This window comes from Dreissena polymorpha, chromosome 8, assembly GCF_020536995.1.
Source record: "Dreissena polymorpha isolate Duluth1 chromosome 8, UMN_Dpol_1.0, whole genome shotgun sequence".
Taxonomy (NCBI): domain Eukaryota; kingdom Metazoa; phylum Mollusca; class Bivalvia; order Myida; family Dreissenidae; genus Dreissena; species Dreissena polymorpha.
In genome coordinates, this window is record NC_068362.1 from 15,220,591 (window position 1) to 15,240,702 (window position 20,112).

General features: G+C 35.1%; 1 protein-coding gene across 2 annotated transcripts; it reads right to left on the reverse strand.

Annotated features, from left to right (window-relative positions):
- Positions 1-1,098: 1,098 nt before the first annotated feature.
- On the reverse strand, positions 1,099-19,106 carry LOC127841943 (cytochrome P450 3A21-like). Of its 2 annotated transcripts, none has more exons than XM_052371094.1 (14): positions 18,884-19,106; positions 18,539-18,635; positions 17,502-17,554; positions 16,872-16,968; positions 15,220-15,336; positions 13,888-13,979; positions 13,184-13,335; positions 12,501-12,628; positions 11,878-11,959; positions 10,747-10,907; positions 10,355-10,443; positions 9,376-9,513; positions 2,980-3,142; positions 1,099-1,541 (listed from the first exon to the last, which is right to left on the reverse strand). In XM_052371094.1, exons 1-14 carry the CDS (start codon positions 18,961-18,963, stop codon positions 1,455-1,457), a joined length of 1,536 nt encoding a protein of 511 aa, XP_052227054.1. In that variant the 5' UTR covers positions 18,964-19,106; the 3' UTR covers positions 1,099-1,454. The 2 variants fall into 2 exon arrangements, with proteins under 2 accessions (XP_052227054.1, XP_052227055.1); XM_052371095.1 differs by having other exon boundaries at positions 10,747-10,904; positions 18,884-19,105.
- Positions 19,107-20,112: the final 1,006 nt, after the last annotated feature.

The window sequence follows — 20,112 nt, forward strand, 5'->3', positions numbered from 1 at the left end:
TTTTATTATAGATTAAACTTAAGCAAACCTTCACCGGCATCATCTTGGGATATTTGTCAGCTGTCATTACTTATCTGTCATAGTATCTTAGAAGGAAACACTGTTTACGCTATATACAATCATCGAAATAAGCATACTTCCGTTCTAAAGAATTGAGCTTTCGTAGCAACGTAGAAAAAGAGACATTTGTAATCACAATCTAACCATTTTTACTTTCACCGACCTTCAAGAAGCCATGCATTCTTTGTTTTAAATTATATTACCTTTCATGAAGCTCATGTTACTACAATTAAGCCCTTCTTGCACAATCATATGAGCGAATTCTAGTATAATACATATTAGTTTGTGCTTTTATTTAAAAATTTAAAAGGGAAACGAACCATACTGATTGTAACGTTTAAAACTGCAATCAATGATGGGAACATTAATTGTTCACATTGTCCGTACCTTATTACGCCACTGGGTGTCAACATATGTGTCTGCGGAGTTTTGAGGTAACACAATTAAGTAATTATATTTCTTCTTCAATACTATTTGTTATTAAGTTGCTTAGCAAAGTCACATGGTGACTGTGTTTTTTTTTAAATCTTACTTCGCACAATATATTCTTTGTTTCTCACATGTTCACCGTGTCTTTTATCGTAGTCTTACCTCTTACATCATGCTAGAATTTATTTGGCTTTCTCAGGTAAAATGCTTTCTGTGTATTCTTCTAAATAGCTGTTTATTTTCAGTCAGTACGGCAACATAATGACATGAAAGTAAGCCATATGACTTGATTAAAAATAACGAGCTAATATTTATCCTTGTATTACCTCAATGATTAGAATGGAATTGCTATATTCGTGATATATTCGTTTTACTCCAAACTACTATCAACGCACGGTGTGATACAAAATAGTAAATTAGGGTAAATTTAGCCGAGTAGCTTAATTGTGTCAACTTTAAAGACATATGGATATGAACGACGGGATTATATTCGACTTGGTCACTAAAGGATTTAAACATGAACTTGTCTGACGTGTTCAGAATGATTGGACGCTGTGCCGTGCATAACTTCTGTAAATTGAGTACACACTCAAAATATAGACACAATACAACATTTTCACACTCTATTTTGGGCAACTAGTACAATTTAAAACCTGTTTTAATTAAAAATGTTACTGTTTTTACAAAACGAACCACATTCTGAAAATTCATATTTTTATCATACAATTCCAAAACATCAAACAATTAATAAACTTTATGTATGATAATGCTGTCCGCCATTGCAGATTTTGCTAAAACGTATTTGTAGAAGGGGTGATAAACTTTAATAAAGTTTAATGTAAAATATGTCGTAATTATATTCTTTCGGATGTCGTAGCGTAATATTGTAGTTAAAATCAGTTTAAAACATGCCGAATCGTTCCATTATGTTATTAAAGGCTTTTTCTTCTTTTTTTCTGTACTTTTTATTTGTTCCTGCCTCGAGGTTCGAATCGCAAATGGACTGGGGCACCAGGGCGCGCCAATCCGTACGGGCTGCGTGGTAATGGCACCTGTGATGAAACAAGTTTATGTACGACGATACTAATATTGTGGGCGTGGCACTGGTGATAAAACGTAAATGTGTGACCAATACAGACTAATCATATGGACCAACAACATGACACTGACCTCTATCCGGATATAAATACCATTAATATTAGATCATTTTATATAAGCTGGAAACTGGTGATTTTCAAATATCCCGTTAAAAAAGAGCTATAATATTATACACAATTCGAGCGTGTAATTTCTGCTTATAGAATTCACAACTGTCGAGTTAATGATTGTTACCATTACAATTATTATTCTTTTTTAATTTGAAACATTTCGTGGTAAAATCGGGGATAAGCCCGTGCTTGAATTTTTATCTGAAATTAATCATTAGTCCCATGCATTGAGCGATCCATGACGATTCCTTGTGACAACCGTGGATTGTTTATGCAAACTACCTGTAAATGTCAACTTACTCTTAGTTCCCTTCGTTTCCAGACCTGTACTCTCCTAAGATGCTATTGTGTACATACACTTCAACACCGTTATTTCGAAGTCGTCGGGACCGTTAAAAAAAATCGGATTAACGATTATTCGAAATAAACATTTGACAGAAGACTTCTTTGTCTCTGTACAAAGAAAACGTTGTGGAATTCGCACGGTTCGATTACACGCTAATATTAATAATGGTTTTACTTAAAAACGTAAACTAGTCAGATAGCAATAGATTTCTATTTGTAACAAACGGAGGAAAAAAAAACGATTATTTTTCTTCTTCTTTTTATTTTTCTCTAATTACAGAACATATAAAATACCATGAACAACACACATTTTAATACATGTAAATACATATGAGTACATTTTTCGGAAATGAATTAACTTTTTTTTAATAAGACGCGATGTCTCTCTGAACATCGGCGTTAGCAGCACTAAACTGGACGCGTTTAACATATTTCTCAAATTTGTCAAGGACATTCAACAATTCACTTCCGCCCGTGTTTTGCCTGCAGAACTGCCTTACGTCGTTGTTGCGGTCACACATTGATTTGATATCATGTTCATTCTTGTGTTGTCGGCCTCGTCGTCGTCGCTGGATTAATCGTTTAAGTACTGCGTCGGCTGATCACTGGTCGATTAAGTCCCAGACGACAAAGGTGTAATTATCGGTTTTTGACGTGCAAAGCGCAGACGACAAAGGTGTGAAATTACGCTCAGTGTTTTTCAGTTTTGACTTCGGATTAAATATTGATAATTAGGTGCGAATTATAGTGTTGGGACCGACATAATCACTTCGAATTAACGATTTCTTCTGTTTAACGCAGTTCGGATTAACAATGAAATTTTACATTAAACAAAGAAGAACCAAAATCGGGACCCGAAAAATACTTCGAAATAACGGTGACTTCGGATTATCGGTGTTCGAAATAACGGTGTTGAAGTGTATATATCTCTACTAACCTTAAGTTCGCTTCCTTTGTAGATCCTGTACTTCTTCAAGATGCTGATGACGGTCATCTTGACCTCAAGCTGAGCGAGACGCATTCCTACGCAGTTCCGCGGCCCCACCCCAAACGGCAAGTAGGCATACTCGTTAATCTTGTCCTTGTTTTCTGGCGCAAACCTTAAAGACAATGTTTATTGTTTACATAAAATATAAATATATTCCCCCAAAAGATTCGTGATCCGGGCTTTCTTCAACGTACTCAACATTTGGAAAACTAAACTCGTGGTATAATCCATTCGATAGCAAAGATGTGACATTTGTCTTTTTTATTTATGTCGCTCCTACAAGTAAGTGTATCGTTTGTTATGTATTTATCATGCATCTGATTAATGTTCAATCATGTGTATCATAGCCACGCCCTCTATGTACTTATGCATGCTCGCAACTGATCATACGATGAAGTATTAAAATAGCCACCAAACGTACTGCGTGTTCTCTATTTATTGTTAACCCACATACACAACAAATTGGCGACGATGATTACTGACTGAAAACCGTGATTAATATTTCAGGATTTTATCCATTTTTCAGTAAATGTGCGTGAAAGACTAGTATTTTCATAGAATGGCTGGACTCATAGGGAACGTTAACGCATACGATAGTAATGTAGAGTCATGGCAGAGTTATCAAGAAAAACTCGAACAATATTTTTCAGTAAATGACATAACTAATGAAAAAAAAAGTGGCAGCTATATTGACGCTTGTTGGAGAAAAAAACATAAGGATTACTTCGTAACCTTACCGCTCCTAGGAAGCCATCTGAAGAAACCTATATAACACTGTGTGACCGATTAAGGAACCACTAATCCCCAAAGCCACTGCTTATAGCAGAACGGTTTCGCTTTCATAGACGGAACCAAGTCATTGTCGAGAGTGTTACAGAATATGTCGCCGAACTTCGGAAGCTGTCGGACTATTGTGACTTCAGTCCGACATTAAATGATGCTCTTAGGGACAGGTTCGTGTGCTGTATCAAAGACGAAGCAACCCAAAGAAAGCTGTTTTCACAAGGAGAAATGACACTCATCAGAGCAATTTACATCTCCATAGCGATGGAAACCGCAACAAGGGACGCCGCTGAGTTGCAAACATCAAATGCCGGAAGCAACGTCAAACGCGTTAAGAAGACTACAACCAGGCCGCCGAAGAACAAGAAATACAAGCACAAATCACGTTCCAGGTCAACGTGTGTACACTGTGGCAGAACGAACAACAATTCGGCGGATTGCAGGTATAAAAATGCATCCTGTCATAAATGTAATGCCAAAGGACACATAAAGAGTGGATGCCCTTTCACGATCAATGCCAACGCATTGGAAAATGATGACACTGAGGATGAAAGCAGCGACGTTGAAGGCGTGCATCTAATACATTTTGTGAAGAATGGTTACAAAGCAAGAATCACCATAAAACCGGAAATAAACAACGTAAACGTGATAGAAGTGGACACCGGATCTGCCGTCACGCTGATGTCGAACAGTGAATTCCGGAAGTTGTTCGGTCAAGTGAAGATGCGTCGACCGCAGGCAATCTTCACGACGTATTTCAGAGAAGTTCGCGAGCAGGAAGGGACTGTAATGGTGTCAGTCTCATACAATGGCCAACACAAACTTTTTCAGTTGTGTGTTGTGAAAGGTGACGGTCCGTGTCTCCTTGGTAGAGATTGGTTAAAAGAAATACGATTAGACTGGGACAAAATCGTATCCGTAAACCATTTGACTACGAAAGTGCGTCTACAATCCATGCTCAAGAAATACACCGTGGTCTTCAGTGATGGCATCGGAAAGGTGAAAGACATCAAGGCTAGGTTAACGATAAAGGAAATTGCTAGACCTAGATTCATGAAAGCCAGAACAGTGCCATACTCGTTCAAACCAAAAATTGAAAAATAATTGGATAACCTTGAGCGCCAGGGAATCTTGACGAAAGTGAATACTAGTGCATGGGCAACCCCATTGTACCCGTTGTGAAACATAATGGTGATGTTCGAACTTTGATGTGGAGACTTTAAGGCAACTGTCAATTAAGAAATCAACGTTGACAAATATCCTCTTCCAAGCTTGGAAGACGTTCTTGTCATTTGTCTCCCGGGCAAAAATACAACAAGCTCGATCTACGACAAGCATTTCTGCAGCTTGAATGCGACGAAGAGAGCAAGAAATTATAGACAATCAACACACACCGTTACAACCGGATGTTGTACGGCTTTGCGTCTGCCCCAGCAATATGGCAACGAACAATCGACCATTTTCTGCAAGGGATTCCCGGAGTACAGTGCATTCTGAACGATATGGTGGTCGCAGGTGACAATGACTCCACACACCTTGACATTGTCGAGAAAGTTTTGAGTAGGTTAGAGCTCTTTGGAATCAAAGTTAACAAAGACAACTGTGTTTTCTTTGAAGAACGGAGTACATACTGTGGTCATTAGATTGACGCTGACGGACTCTGGAAATGTCAAGATAAAGTTGAGGCAGTGTTAAACACACCGACCTCGCGAGACATTAAATCATTGAGAGCATATATAGGGGTACTTAATTACTATCACAGATTTTGCCAAATCTCGCGACAACCATTAAAACGCTGACATCGCTTCTTGAGAAAAATCGTAAATTCATATGGTCGAGCGAATGTGAAATCGCGTTCGAAAATTCAAAGAAACTTCTGACTTTAGAACCAGTTCTTACTCATTACAGGCCAGAATTTCCGGTACGCCTCTCGATCGACGCGTCCTCGTATGGTATATCCGGTATACTGTTTCATGCAATGCAGGATGGTTTTGAATGGCCGATTGCATTTGCGTCAAGATCGCTAACGAAAGCGGAACGTAAATACGCGCAAACCGATAAGGAAGCTTTAGCAATTTACTGGGTTGTTCAAAAGTTCTACCCGTATCTTTATGAAAAAATAAATTTACGTTGGTTTCGGACAGTCAAGTGCTAACGTCAATAGCAGCCACAGTAAATGTATTCCCGCGACTAAAGCCGCACTCGTTTAAAGGTACGCAATGTTTCTTTCAGGGTTCGATTATGACATTCAGTACAAGAACACTAAACATCATACAAATGTCGATGGGTTCGCGAGATTACTCGCGCCGATAAAATGTCACAAAACCCCGAAACAGAAGACGTATTTTAAACGTCGCCATTAGAGCAGCTTCCCGTGACGAGTGCTTAAATCAGCCTGGAAACAAAACGAGAGCGAGTGCTCTCGTTCGTGTTCGATTACGTACAAAACGGCTGGAACGAAATGACTGATAACCCGTTGATGAAACCCTATTTCTCGCGACCTAAGGAATTAACAATTTACCGCGGATGTTTAATGTGGGGCATCAGAGTCATTATTCATGTCAAACTGCGAAGGCGAAGGTGTGATCTTTACTACATGTCAGTCACCTAGGTATCGTCCGAATGAAATCTTTAGCAAGACGTTATGTCTGGTGGTCTGGCATCGACAGCGATTTAGAGCATTTATCAACGAGGTGTAATGGCTGTCAAATGCAACAGAAATCGCCAGCAAAGGTACAATTACACCCGTAGGAATGACCCACAAAGAGCTTTGAGCGCGTACACGTTGATTACGCAGGCCAATTTTAGGTCAATGTTTCTTGTTTTAGAAGCTGCCCGTTCAAAATGGCCCGAGACCGTTGTAATGAAAACAATACAGGCTCCTCGAACAATTTTGGCCATGTACGGATTACCTAAGCATCTTGTTACTGACAATGGAAGTCAGTTCATTTCAGACGGTTTCGCGAAATTCGTGAAAAGTAATGGTATTGTACACATTCGCATGGCAGTAGCCCACCACGAAAGTTCTAGTTGAAATATGTAATCAAAAATTCAAGTCATCATTGCGTGCTATGCGAACAGAATCCGATCATTTGGATTTGAAACTAAATGCATTTTTGCTTCAATACCGAAATACACCCCACGCTACAACAGGCGAAACACCGTCCAAATTTCTAGGGCGCACGTTGCGCACATAATTTGATTTGATGAAACGAGAAACACAAACGGTTGTTTACGAATCGCAGATGAAACAATCTTTGGCTGATGGTTGGAACAATCGCGATTATGAATAAGGCCAAACTGTTCTCGCGCAAGACTACCGTCCATAAGCAAGAGATAAATAGATCAGTGGTGGCATTATATCGCGCGACGGACTGCTTTTATACAACGTTGATGTTGGTAACGGCGTGATATGGACACGACATGTCGATCAACTAAGACCTACATAGGTGAGCTGTCAGACACTTCTCGCAAGTGTTCGCCCGGTTAATTTTGAACCCCGTTGCGTAAACAATGAACAAAAGAATAATGACCAATTTCCGCAATTTGTTCCGCGTTCAGATACTGAAGAGACAGGCATGCGGTCAAAAACACCTGAAAGACGCTACCCGCTGCATAATCGTCGTAAACAAGATCGGCTAGAGTACCATTAGTTATAACTGACACTGACTGACCGGAGGAGAAAAGCCAAAATAGCTGCATATTGAAAACATTATCTGTCTGAAAAATTTAATGTTCTGCTTCAATACCGAAATACACCCCATGCAACAACAGGCGAAACACCGTCCACATTTCTAGAGCGCACGTTGCGCACATAATTGGATTTGATGAAACGAGACACGCAAACGGTTATTAACGATTCGCAGATGAAACAATCTTTGGCTGATGGTCGTAACAATCGCGATTATGATTAGGCCAAACTGTTCTCGCGCGAGACTACCGTCCAACAGCAAGAGATAAATATTTCAGTGGTGGCATTAAATCGCGCGATGGACCGCTTTTATACAAAGTTGAAGTTGGTAACGGCGTGATATAGACACGACATGTCGATCAATTAAGACCTACATAGGTGAGCTGTCAGACACTTCTCGCAAGTGTTCGCCCGGTTAGTTTCGAACCGCGTTGCGTAAACAATGAACAAACGAATAATGACCAATTTTCACAATTTGTTCCGCGTTCAGATACTGAAGAAACAGGCATGCGGTCAGAAATACCTGTAAGACGCTACCCGCTGCGTAATCGTCGTAAACCAGATCGGCTAGAGTACCATTAGTTATAACTGACACTGACTGACCGGAGGAAAAAAGCCAAAATAGCTGCATAATGAAAACATTATCTTTCTGATGATGTTGTTGACATGCTAAAACTCAATTTGATATGTCACTGGTTCCTTGCAATTATTGAATACTATATTATATGTATCTTCCTGTATTTTAGTATTTCAGGAATCAATGAATTTAAAAAGGGGCACAAATGTTATGTATTTATCATGCATCTGATTGGTCAATGTTCAATCATTTGTATCATAGCCACGCCATCTATGTACTTCTGCATGATTGCAACTGATCATACGATGTAGTATTAAAATAGCCACAAAACGTACTGCGTGTTCTCTATTTATTGTTAACCCACATAAACAACATCGTTATCATACTTTAATAAGTATTAGCGTATTAGCGCATTCTTACGACTGAAAACGTCGAGGGATCGATATAACTAACTCATTCGAACATTATAGTAAGTCGTCAGACGATTTTGTCTTGGGAACAATTTAATACGTCGTGGGAAGGACTTATTCACATGAGGGGGCGACAGAGATGACTCATGGGTCCGACTAAGTGGCTGGTGGGAGGGAACGAGATAACTATTTCGTTATGATGATAGAATCATCCAATGAAAATAGTTGTTGAGGGTTACATACTTTTGTACGTCATATATCAGGCTCATTCGTGTGGTGAAATGCTTCGCAACTGTGTGTATTATTTGTGTAACATCAAGACGCTTTGTTAGTCAACATATTTATCTTTTTGCTGGATAATCTAATATACCATTACTAAGTGTATATTGCAAATGGCAATACAAATATATTAACATGATGTACACTATTAAAAAAAACAATCACGTTCTTTGAGGAAACAAGTTATTGTGATAATTATATACTTGTAGCAGAACACAAAACACAGCCGCTTTCAATTTAAAAAAAGACAGACCCAAATTAGAATACCGTGTATTTAAATGTTAGCGATTAAAGACGATGCAATTATGCACTTTGACCTTTTTGGAATTAAGCATTTTGCATTGTTAACTTTTGAAGCTACTAATTTACTAATCTTTACTAGCATACCAGTATTACTGAAACTGTCTATCAGTCTCGTTAAACGTTCATTCGCGCTATGGAATAACTTTTTAGACCACGGCTTGTTAAATAATATAATATACAATATCGTTTTCTTCAAAACATTTATAGACAACCAAAAAAAAGAGACACAACAGTAACAATAAGACAGAACCCAAAATTCTTGTTGTAATTACATCTCTCTGGAAACTGTGTATCATATGTACCTTTCCGGATTGAATGTATACGGGTCCTCCCAGTATTCGTCCAAGAAGTGCAAAATGTCCGTTACAAAATGGCAGATCATCCCTTTGGGGATCTTGATTCCAGAAATTTCAGTGTCGCGGTCAGGCATGCGCGTGAGTCTAAAACAACACGTAAGTGCACGAATGTTTTAATTTATCCTAAGAATTTCATTGTCGCAGACAGCCTTGCGGTTGATTAATAAACAAAAACTTCATTACATGCATGTTTTAATTTATTCTATTTGTTGTTTATTTGTTTTGCATTCAATTGACTTGAGTATACTAGAAATGTTGTTGAAACATGTAGCGGCTAAACCGGCTTATTATAATAGAGCTGAATATTAAAAGCTAAGGCTTTGAAGAAATAATTACAACACGTTAATTTATAGCCATGTTCTTTAAAATCATACAGTATGTTTGAATATTCTGGCGTCGTCAAATCACTCGTTTATTGATAAGGTTTAGCTGAAAAGTCATTTGTTGAAATGCATTAAAGGGCTGAATGGGGACAAATATCGCTGAAACTGTTGAGTAGTAATGCATGGTTAGCTCCCTTTTGAAAGAGTGTTCATACACGAAAGAAGTTTAATGTTTTATTAAATGTATATATCATTAACCGCATGCCGCGTGTCTTGTGTAATCTCGTTAAATTATTTAAAAAAAATCATTTATGAAGAATATTATCACATCTTTTCTATAAGACGTCTTAAAACGCATCATAACGTCGCAAAATGTATGTACGTTTCTTTGGCGGGGCTTAGAAGACCTTCTCCATGACTTTTCGGGTGAAGCAGGTGATAATGCCATGCAAATAAACTTGTGTTATTCTACATGTCTACACTTCGTGTACGCCAACTTATTATCGCATATTACGTAAATATGAATCAATTCCTTACGAAAAGTAGATGCATGTATTTAAAATAATTAAACTTAAAGTCAAAGGTAAACATTAGAACCATACCTTGTAGCTGGCGAATGAACCCGCAGTGTTTCTGACAAGACCATGTCCATATATTTAAGAGAGAAGACATTATCGTAGGACAGCGGGCTCTGCAATCATGTCATCATGTGGGTTAATTTTCATACCCTTTCCCACTATCAAAGTTGGAATGTACTTAATACATTTCCTAAACACATTACATGATCTACATTGTTTTTGTTGACTTGGGTTTTTGACCGTTCCAAGCATGTTATATCACGGCAGCCAGTTCATCAACTCACACTTTTACTAAATATATTCCGATGTCTTTTTTAAAGACGTAACATCATTTAATTGGAACTATAAATGATATATATTGTGTAATCATAACATGTTTGTTAGTAATTATATTCACATTCAATACGATCACCTACCTCGCCAATTGCGTCATTGATAGCATTCACGAGCTTTTCTTGAATGTCGGGATTAAGGGCAAGTTCATAGAGAACCCATGAGATCCCCGCTGCTGTAGTATCATAGCCAGCGAGCATGAAAATGATGGAGTTAATCAGTATCTCCTCGTCCGTCAGACCTGCTTAATAAGGTGTTAGCGATGACTTGCAATCTAAGTTGTTCAATGCAATATAATAATTATATATAAAACTGTCAATTAAAATGGTATTTTATTTGAATTCTGCAAATGAAACAATGATAAATTTATGTTAAATTGCCGATTTACACTAGCTTGTAACACGTTAAAGAATGTCCAGGGGCCATATGGGAGTTCAACACGGATATTATTGTTTAAGAACGGGGATATAATGACATATAACATACCAAAGTTGTTCATTGAAGGTGTAAATAATATAGTAAATGGAAATAAATTTCGATGTGTTTGTCTTACACACAAATACGATATTAATCGAATTAGTCATTAATAAATATACATGCTTAAATCATGTAACGTAGATGCTTATGATCACGAAAGAGTAGTTTAATGGATTTAACTCGTGCCCTTTGTTCCCATGAATGCGTTGTGCAGACAAACAGTGTTTATGTACAAGCCATAACGTTGAGTATTTAACAATAAATTAAAACTGGTTGATTCAGGATTATTTCAACAACGTTTATCAGTAGCTGTTTTACTGCGGTTCCAGAAAACACATGTATAAAATGTGTTAGACTATCGACTTGACGATGATATATGATATATTAAATCATGTACTAGTGAATCATGTAAACTGAAGTTTTTGAAAAAATCGCCTCTTTGGTGTAATCAAACTTTGACTTTATTTTTGTGATACATAATCACCAACGTGAATGGACGTTCAACAAAATATCCAAATAACAATCTCGAATAAAAGAAGTTGCCTTTGCCTGATATTTGTGTAATACTTCATTTATCATTACTTGACATATGTTACCTGCTCTTAAATTCATAATTGTAAAAAGATGGGGCCATTTAGATCAAAACAGTACAAACGTTTATTAAGAAAGGTAATATCTGATGGTTCAACCAATGAGAGTAAATAGTTTTAGCTGTCCGTTTGTTACAACAGTCTTACCTTTCCTCTGGCTGTTAGATACCTTTTCAGTTTCGGCCAGATTGCTCGCATTGACCATCAATTGCAAAAGGTCTTTATGCTTCTGTAAGCATTTATATTTACATGAATAATTATCATTATAATGTTTGTAAATTTACGTTTCAACTGTGAATTTTACGTTTTTTATATAGTTGTTGTAAACAGATTAACAGATACTTTAATTTATTTTGTTATTCATGTTCTGAACTTTTTTCTTTCAATCAAGGTTGATTAATGCATATAATGTACAATACATGGTCATACGTTTACGTATTCAACTGATACGCAAACACTTTATTAACGAAGGACGAAACACATTTTGAAAATTCACGCGTTTGAACATATCTAAAACGAAACATATTTGTCTATGAAAAATGCGCACACTGTTTACTGTATATTTAAATTATTCATTTGAAACAAGAAAAGTTCAAATATACAACATTTGAGTTTTAGATATGTTATTTAGACGAGTTTTATCGATGAACGACTCAGCAACAAGCTTGTGCAGATGTCACGGGGAAAAAATAATATAAAGAATTAATATTAAACTTTATACATATCATTTTCCGTGTATATTGAAGGTATCATGATCAATCCTATCTTACAGATTCTGAGTGTTTTCTGTCCTCAAATAGCGACCTCGTTGTGGTCATAAAGAAGTCCATGATGTCTTTCGACATGAAGCTTGTCTCGAACAACCTCGGAAACATATCCGCCAGGTCTGGGAACAAGACTGGAAAAAGGTGTTGAAGATACACATTGGTAAATAAATACTAAAAGGTGTCCAATAAAGACATGTGAAACCCAAAGCATAAATACATTGGACTTGTGTTCTGTATTCAATCTCGCCTTTGGTCATTTATGTTTTGCACGAGATAGATGGCAATTAAAAAGTGTGTGTTATTTTCTTTTATTTTTAGTCAATCAAACATATTTCAATAAGATCACTATCCATTATTAAGATGATTTGATATACTATGCATTAACACTTGTATAAAGTCGTATTATATCTGGGGTTTTTTAATCGTCAAAGTTGCTGACAACACGTTATTTTAACAAGCGATTTATCAGTCAAACAAACTGTAAGGAATGATGAAACGCTAAAGCTATTGCATTTTAGTGATGCAATGCACATCAAAACGCATACTCAGAACAGAAAATACAAATAATAAACAGCATCAAAAGGAAAAACGCAAATTTGATTACTACCCATTGGTAAATTTATGTTCATTTAAGCGCGCAAATTATTTGCGTCCGTGAATGTCTCTATAAAATATATAAGTCTTACTATACAATATGAACTTTGGCATTCCAAGAGGGCTCGTTTCCAAAAACCTTTTTGAATACTTAATGAACGGATTATCGGGGTTGGTCTGGGCGCTGACATCCAAGCCGAATCCGGTTGAGCATATTACGTCCATCGTGTAACAGCGTACGGTTCTAGGGATCAAACGTTCCAAAACTAGAGATAAAATATTTTCTACCAAGTACGTGTCATCTTGACATGCAAGATTATTAAAATGAACACGGCCAATTGTTTTGCTCACCAATAGAATCAGTTTTGTAACATGTTCCTGCATTTAGAAACAAAACTCACAGTTTTGTAAGAGAAGACGATTGTTTTTTAAACAAAGTCATTAAAGTTGTGAATTGGTTAATTTCCTTGTAAGATAATGCAATTGGTATATGCAAGCTTATGATTGTGTTAACGAACTTGAATGTTTTGTAAAACAACCACATTGTTTTTGAGCCAGGAAAGCCATTTTGTTCTTCAAGACCATTGTATTTCCAATACTTAAAATCAAATAATAAGCATATTATAAGCATATCTAGGAGTTTTTAATTACTGTACCTAATATGAAATCGATGAGCGAACACAACTGTTTCTCGTTCGTCCCTCGGATAAAATATAATTGCTTGTTTTAAATTCGTTCACTTACATTGATTCTTCGTGGGAATAAATAACACCGTATATAATAAAACACTATTTACGGATCAATATCGAATCCGTTAGGACTGGCCTTGATTTGTTTTTCCAATATGTCATGGAAAACGTCTAAACTTCTTTGCAGAAATTGAGTCATCTGAAAACAAATAGTAAGTCATAACAATAATTCAATCACAGAGTGAGCGTTTCATAGAAATGAACACACTGTGCTTAAATAATTGTTAAGATTTGTAATGTGTATGAACCATTCATAAAACTTTAATTTGTTTTTTTTTCTGATATGTTTTTACTTTAAACATTGTATTTTAAATACAGGTCAGTTTAGAGTCTTGCTTAGTTTCGTCCATACAAAGATATATATGATCTGAAGGATTTATACATATATTGAATCAAGCAGCAAAGAGGACATGTTTACATAACAATATGTTAAGGCACATTATGACTAATAGGAATAAGTTGTCAATGTTTCTTTTCAACAATACAAAACTATACAAGTTTAAAACTTCAATTGAACAAGAATTCCTCTCCTTATTGTTTATTATTTTCTATATTATAATGCAAATCTCAGTTCAATCACGATCGAAAAAGGTCCACAACCAAGTATTCGAGCTTTAAACTGAAGCAACCTGTGTCTGGTACTTAGTATAGATAAAATAATAAATCCATCAAATGTAACAAATGCATTTTCGAATTTATATAGTTCTTGACTTGTTTCATTAACATTACTTATACATTTGTTGAAAAATACATGAAACAAAAACGTCTTGTGTCTTATGTTTGTATTTATAATGTGTAAAAACTATTATTTGGTAAATAAAATGATAGTTATAGGAAAACCATGAATGCTAACGGTAAATTTACTTTCATTATATTAAAATATGTCTTTTTGTCACATTACCTCCTATATTAAATTTCCTTCCAAAAATATAATTGATTTTGCTGACGTTTTGTACTGTTAGTTTTAAAACAAAATTTTATACATTTATTTGCTTTTTGAATAATCGAATCATCTTATTGATACGACAAAACACAACCATTGTATAAGTGAAAAAAAACAAACGATTTGGACTACCACATGTATTGGGAATAACCTTAAATATCAACCACCAGAGTATGGAATGTATATGCATTCAATATTATAAGAAGATATTACGGTACGATTAATTGAATTGTCATATCGGTACAATTTTTATTTTTGTTCTAATAAAAAATGTCCGATCTAGCACACTGTTAAGCTTTCCAGAAATTGCAGACATAATGTTACGTACGTGTATTTAAAAACGTACGTGTCAGTAAAATGTGTTTTTCGACGATAGAGTATTTTGTTTATTTGCTCTGTTAAACACGCGCAAAAATAAAAGGTAAATAATACGTACGCTTCTCATTTTACCGGATGTGAATGTTGGACTTATTGTGTGACGAATGTTTCTCCACTCATCCCCGCCTGCTACAGAAACGGCTGATTTCCAAAACTTGGTTAACTTCAGGAATGGCTAAAAATAAATATTAAAGATCACAGATTGCGTTTATTTTGCAAACAACACTAAACGCTTAGGTCCGTTTCATTCATCAGTACACATATCAACGTTGGTAAGTATGATATATAAGTTTTAAAGGGGTATAAATGGGTTGGCTTTGTTTGTGTTTACAGATTAGTTCCGTTTTTACTACAGCTAGCTCATTACGCAAAACGTCGATCGCAACTGAATAAATAATGTATGTAAAGTGCTCGTGTATCCACTGAATCATAGGATGTGAATAAAGGGTTTAATGGCTATTACATAATTATACGTTTACTTAATGCTTGACTATACAAGAGATATTGCAATTTATGTTTAAGATAATACAATACAAATAAGTATCATACAAAAATAATATAATACTTATAATTCAACAGTGTGCATAGTCATATAAAAGTGACAATATATCACTATTTTATACTGAAATACGTTTTGTATACAAACGTTTTAAAGTTGAACTCCTTGAAACGAAGCCATAGACAGAAAAATAAACGGTTCAAAATACAAGCTGACATGCAGATGGTTTAAAACAATTAATTGACGACTTATATGGCAAATATAATTGTACAAATATATTAAACATTTCTACGTTAACCAGGCAGGTGAGCGGCAAGTTAGAAGGATGAAGCGGTCTTTTTATTTGCTCAGATTACTTAGTGTATAATTTATTCTGATATATAGTGCATATACACTAAGTTGAATACATATAAGTATTGTGCCGTTGAAACTTTAATAATAGGTGGTTCGGATTCAAATTGCAGTATTTTGTACTCAATCAAATTATACTAACATGTTTACTTTATTTATAAAAACGTTGAACTAAAACAGTGCCTTTTTTAATTCGATGCACTTTAAACACGTGATATAAAACAAGTTTTGATTAAATGTTCGTAAAGTTAAAGGGGTCTTTTCACGTTTTGGTAAATTGACAACATTAAGAAAATGTCTCAAATTCGCAAATTTTCGTTTTAGTTATGATATTTGTGAGGAAATAGAAATACTGAACATATACCATGCTCTAAATTATCCATTATATTCATCTTTTGGCGATTTAAAAACCTAAAAATTATAAAGCGTTGCAACGCGAAACGATTTAATAATTTGGAATACTACGAGGATTGCTTATGTTAAGTACAAAATACAGCTCAGATTGTATCGAGTGGTCTTAGCGATATACCTTTTCTCCAGGGGTCAGTGGTTCGAGCTCCATTGAGGTTTACGTTTTTGTCATCCTTTAATTTTATTCTTGTTGTTTTACATGAGCTTTTTAGATCCAATGTTTACATTTATCAATATAAAGCATTTAACAACAAACTTCATTACATGGCAAAGTCTGTGAAAAGGCCCCTTTAATACATTATTAGATTATAATATTTCAGCAAGCAATATCCACTTACTATATTCATGTACTTTTTATTATACCTTTGTGGGACATTATAAACTGTTAAGTTTATGTAAACTAATATTATGTTCTGTTCGTTTTCAAATATTTCCATAGAAAAACTTACCGGTCTATCAGTAAAGTGATCGAAGTCTTTGACCATGATGTGCTTAATGATGTCTGGGTCGCTGATGACAAGCGCTGGTACGTTACCTACGTAAATGCTGTTGACAGAAAAAGAAATGATTTACCTGCATATACTTAAGTGTTGTTGAACGATTGTTAAAAAAATCGTTATACTTCTTACATGTGGACATTTTGACCCTAATTCTTCAAAGGTTCTTAATGTTGGCAAGTACTTCATTAAGACATGTACATTAGAACATTAATGTCGGCGTGCTATGCATAAACATGGGACCACTATTGCGTGTATCTGTAAATAGATGTTTGTTTTTATCAGTGTGACAAGGGATTTATATCGGCAATACTAGCCGTTTAAATGATATAAGTATATTCTATGTTAATATGTAATACCATACTTTTTCTATGACTTATAAGTTATTCGTTACTACAATAATTGAATGGCAACACGACAACATATGGTACCAATGCAGGGAGATATAATACATGGAAGTGTATTTAATTTGTGGGGAAAATTGCTGAAATTTGTTTTTAATAAGTAAAGTCCGTATAATTTTAAATCACATTGTCCATGTTTTGTTTGGATTTTTCAATAAAAATGAAAAGCAAATATTACCCAAAGACTTTCCCGTATCGTTTGTACAAATCCATGCCCAAGTAGCTGAACCCCTGGAAAAAATAAACACGAATATTTTGTGTGCACATTGCATCTTATGATTACAAAGAAATATTTAAGTTGCGTAAACATTAAACGTGACTCACACGCTTTATCCAACCGATATGCTTGGGACTTAGGGACAGATAAACACATGCTTTTTATAACTACGTTGATTATGTTGAAGAAGTGTTAAATGAACATAAAATGTTCTTGGTCGGTGAAGGCTTTTCGATCATGTTTTCAAACTATTTACCACCTAACTAGATTAATATAGTACACGGCTCACCGAAATTGTGAAAAGTCGAAAACTTTAACTATAGAAATTGCTTTCAATTCATGTTGTTATTTAAATTTATAATTTTAATGTGATCATAATTTATGCTAGTATATTAAGTGATTATTAATATTCGATAAGCATAACAAAAAACTAGAGATCTATCAAACTAGCTCAAAAGGGTAGTCAAAATAACATTAATAACACTTAAAAAAAACTGTTTGGTGTCAGTTGTTTGGAGTTAAGTAACATACAGATTGAGGTTAGCATTTAAGGCACAACTATAAAGGCATGCTCATAGCACAACGTTGTTACAACGTGTTATTATTGATGTTTTTAAAAATTGCACACTTACGTTGTCAAGAAACGTTATTGAAACCAAACAATGACGTTATAACATAAACAGATGAAAAATGAACAACAGTACATTTAAAAAAAAAGATTTTTCGCCTTAATCATTTGCATTGTTTTAACAGCATAGAGTTCATTTAATAAACTTAACTATAGTTATGGTTAATTTTTAAATATAATACTATTGGTATTGCAGAAATATAATGTACGATTTATCAGGTTAATGTTATGTCATCGTCCTTTCGGTAACTAGATTTATAATTTCCCAAAATATAGTGTATGTATGGTTCCACACATATGAGGCTGTTCATAGCATATTTTTAGTCAGATTTGATTCTAATAGATACATGTACGGTACCGAGACACATACCCATCTGACCATGTCCACAAAGTCCCCCAGTAGAAATACGGTCTTCTTCGTCGGTATGCCCAGTCTGTGAAACAGTCTTTGTTTGTACCATGTATACCTGGGTAAAAAACGCAAATATTAAGCACATATATGAATATAAGTTTTTAAATATAAACACGAGAATGTTAAAATAGCGTTCGTTTATACACTTATGGTATTTCATCTATTCAAGTTTAATAAAAAATAAATACTGTGTATGTGGCATCAATAGTAAAACATGCGTTTATATGTACGTTCTGAAATTGATTATTATACGTATGTCATTAATAGAATTTAATGTGATGAAAAAGTATTTTATATACTCACAAACACACTGCAAGAAGTGTGGCCATTACGCCGCATAGCCAGTTTGGCAAAGTTAATATTCCCAGAATATCAACAGCCATTTTACTTGAAAAACTTAAACACCTCTATCTTCTACACTTTATGTTATGTTTGAAAAAGTTTGCGCGTTTATATATTCGATTGCCTCACGAAAACACATGATACTGAAAAGGTTACTTGTTCCTTGTTATCAGCTCGATGAGTCATGCAGTCATAGTTATATATAGCTTTAGCTTATCACAGCTATTTTGCACAGTGTAATATACATACGCAGGCGCGGTTGAGAATTTTGAGTATAATAAGGGGGCATTTTAAATAATGTGGACATCTTAAAAAACCTTCATTAAACTTTTAAAGTAAAATAACATTATGATTTATGTACTGTTAATGAGCCATATCGTCACGACGGAATCGTTTTAAGCTCAAACACCAAAATAATAAGAAAAGTATACTTTATCAGCAATGGTTTCTTGCGGTATTATTTCAATAGAACTACAAAACAATGCATTAACATTGCCAAAATATCAAACGATTTGGTAATACTAAATCGGATTGTTTATTTAAGTCTGTATCGGATCACGCCTCTGAAGAAAACCTAGTAAGTACACCACCTTCGTTCCAAGAGTACCGTGTATTCAATGCAGAAAATTCACTCAAACCAAATTATAAATAAAGGTAAATCATATAAACGGAATATAAGTCACTAAAATTGACATAATTTTCTTTCATTAAAGATTATGCCAGTAAATATACATCGACTTATGATCAGCGGACTGAAATTTTCGCGATAATATCAACTCAATTTTGGTATATATACGTGAAATAAACTGTTGAAGAGTGTGCGATTGGTGCGCTATTGCTTGTGTCAGTGCACATTACTTGATTATTGTGCTATTGACAACAATATATTTTTGGAAGATGTTAGCGTAATGGAGGCGGCGTTTCCATACCACCTGCTTAAGATAGGCCTTTGACAGGTGTCCAGATTTCAGAAGATCTTATCGCCAACATGCTCAAGGTTAGACTAGATAAGCTTGCTTGTACATACTTAACCTCGATTTATACTCGGTACGTTTTTCGCTGGTAACCTAATATGGTCGCAACATGGACTCACAAGTGAAGCTTTAATTTGCCCATAATTGGTTATAATTAGGATGAAATTTTAACTGATCGTAGAAATAACAAATATTGATTGTGAATATACGAGCAAA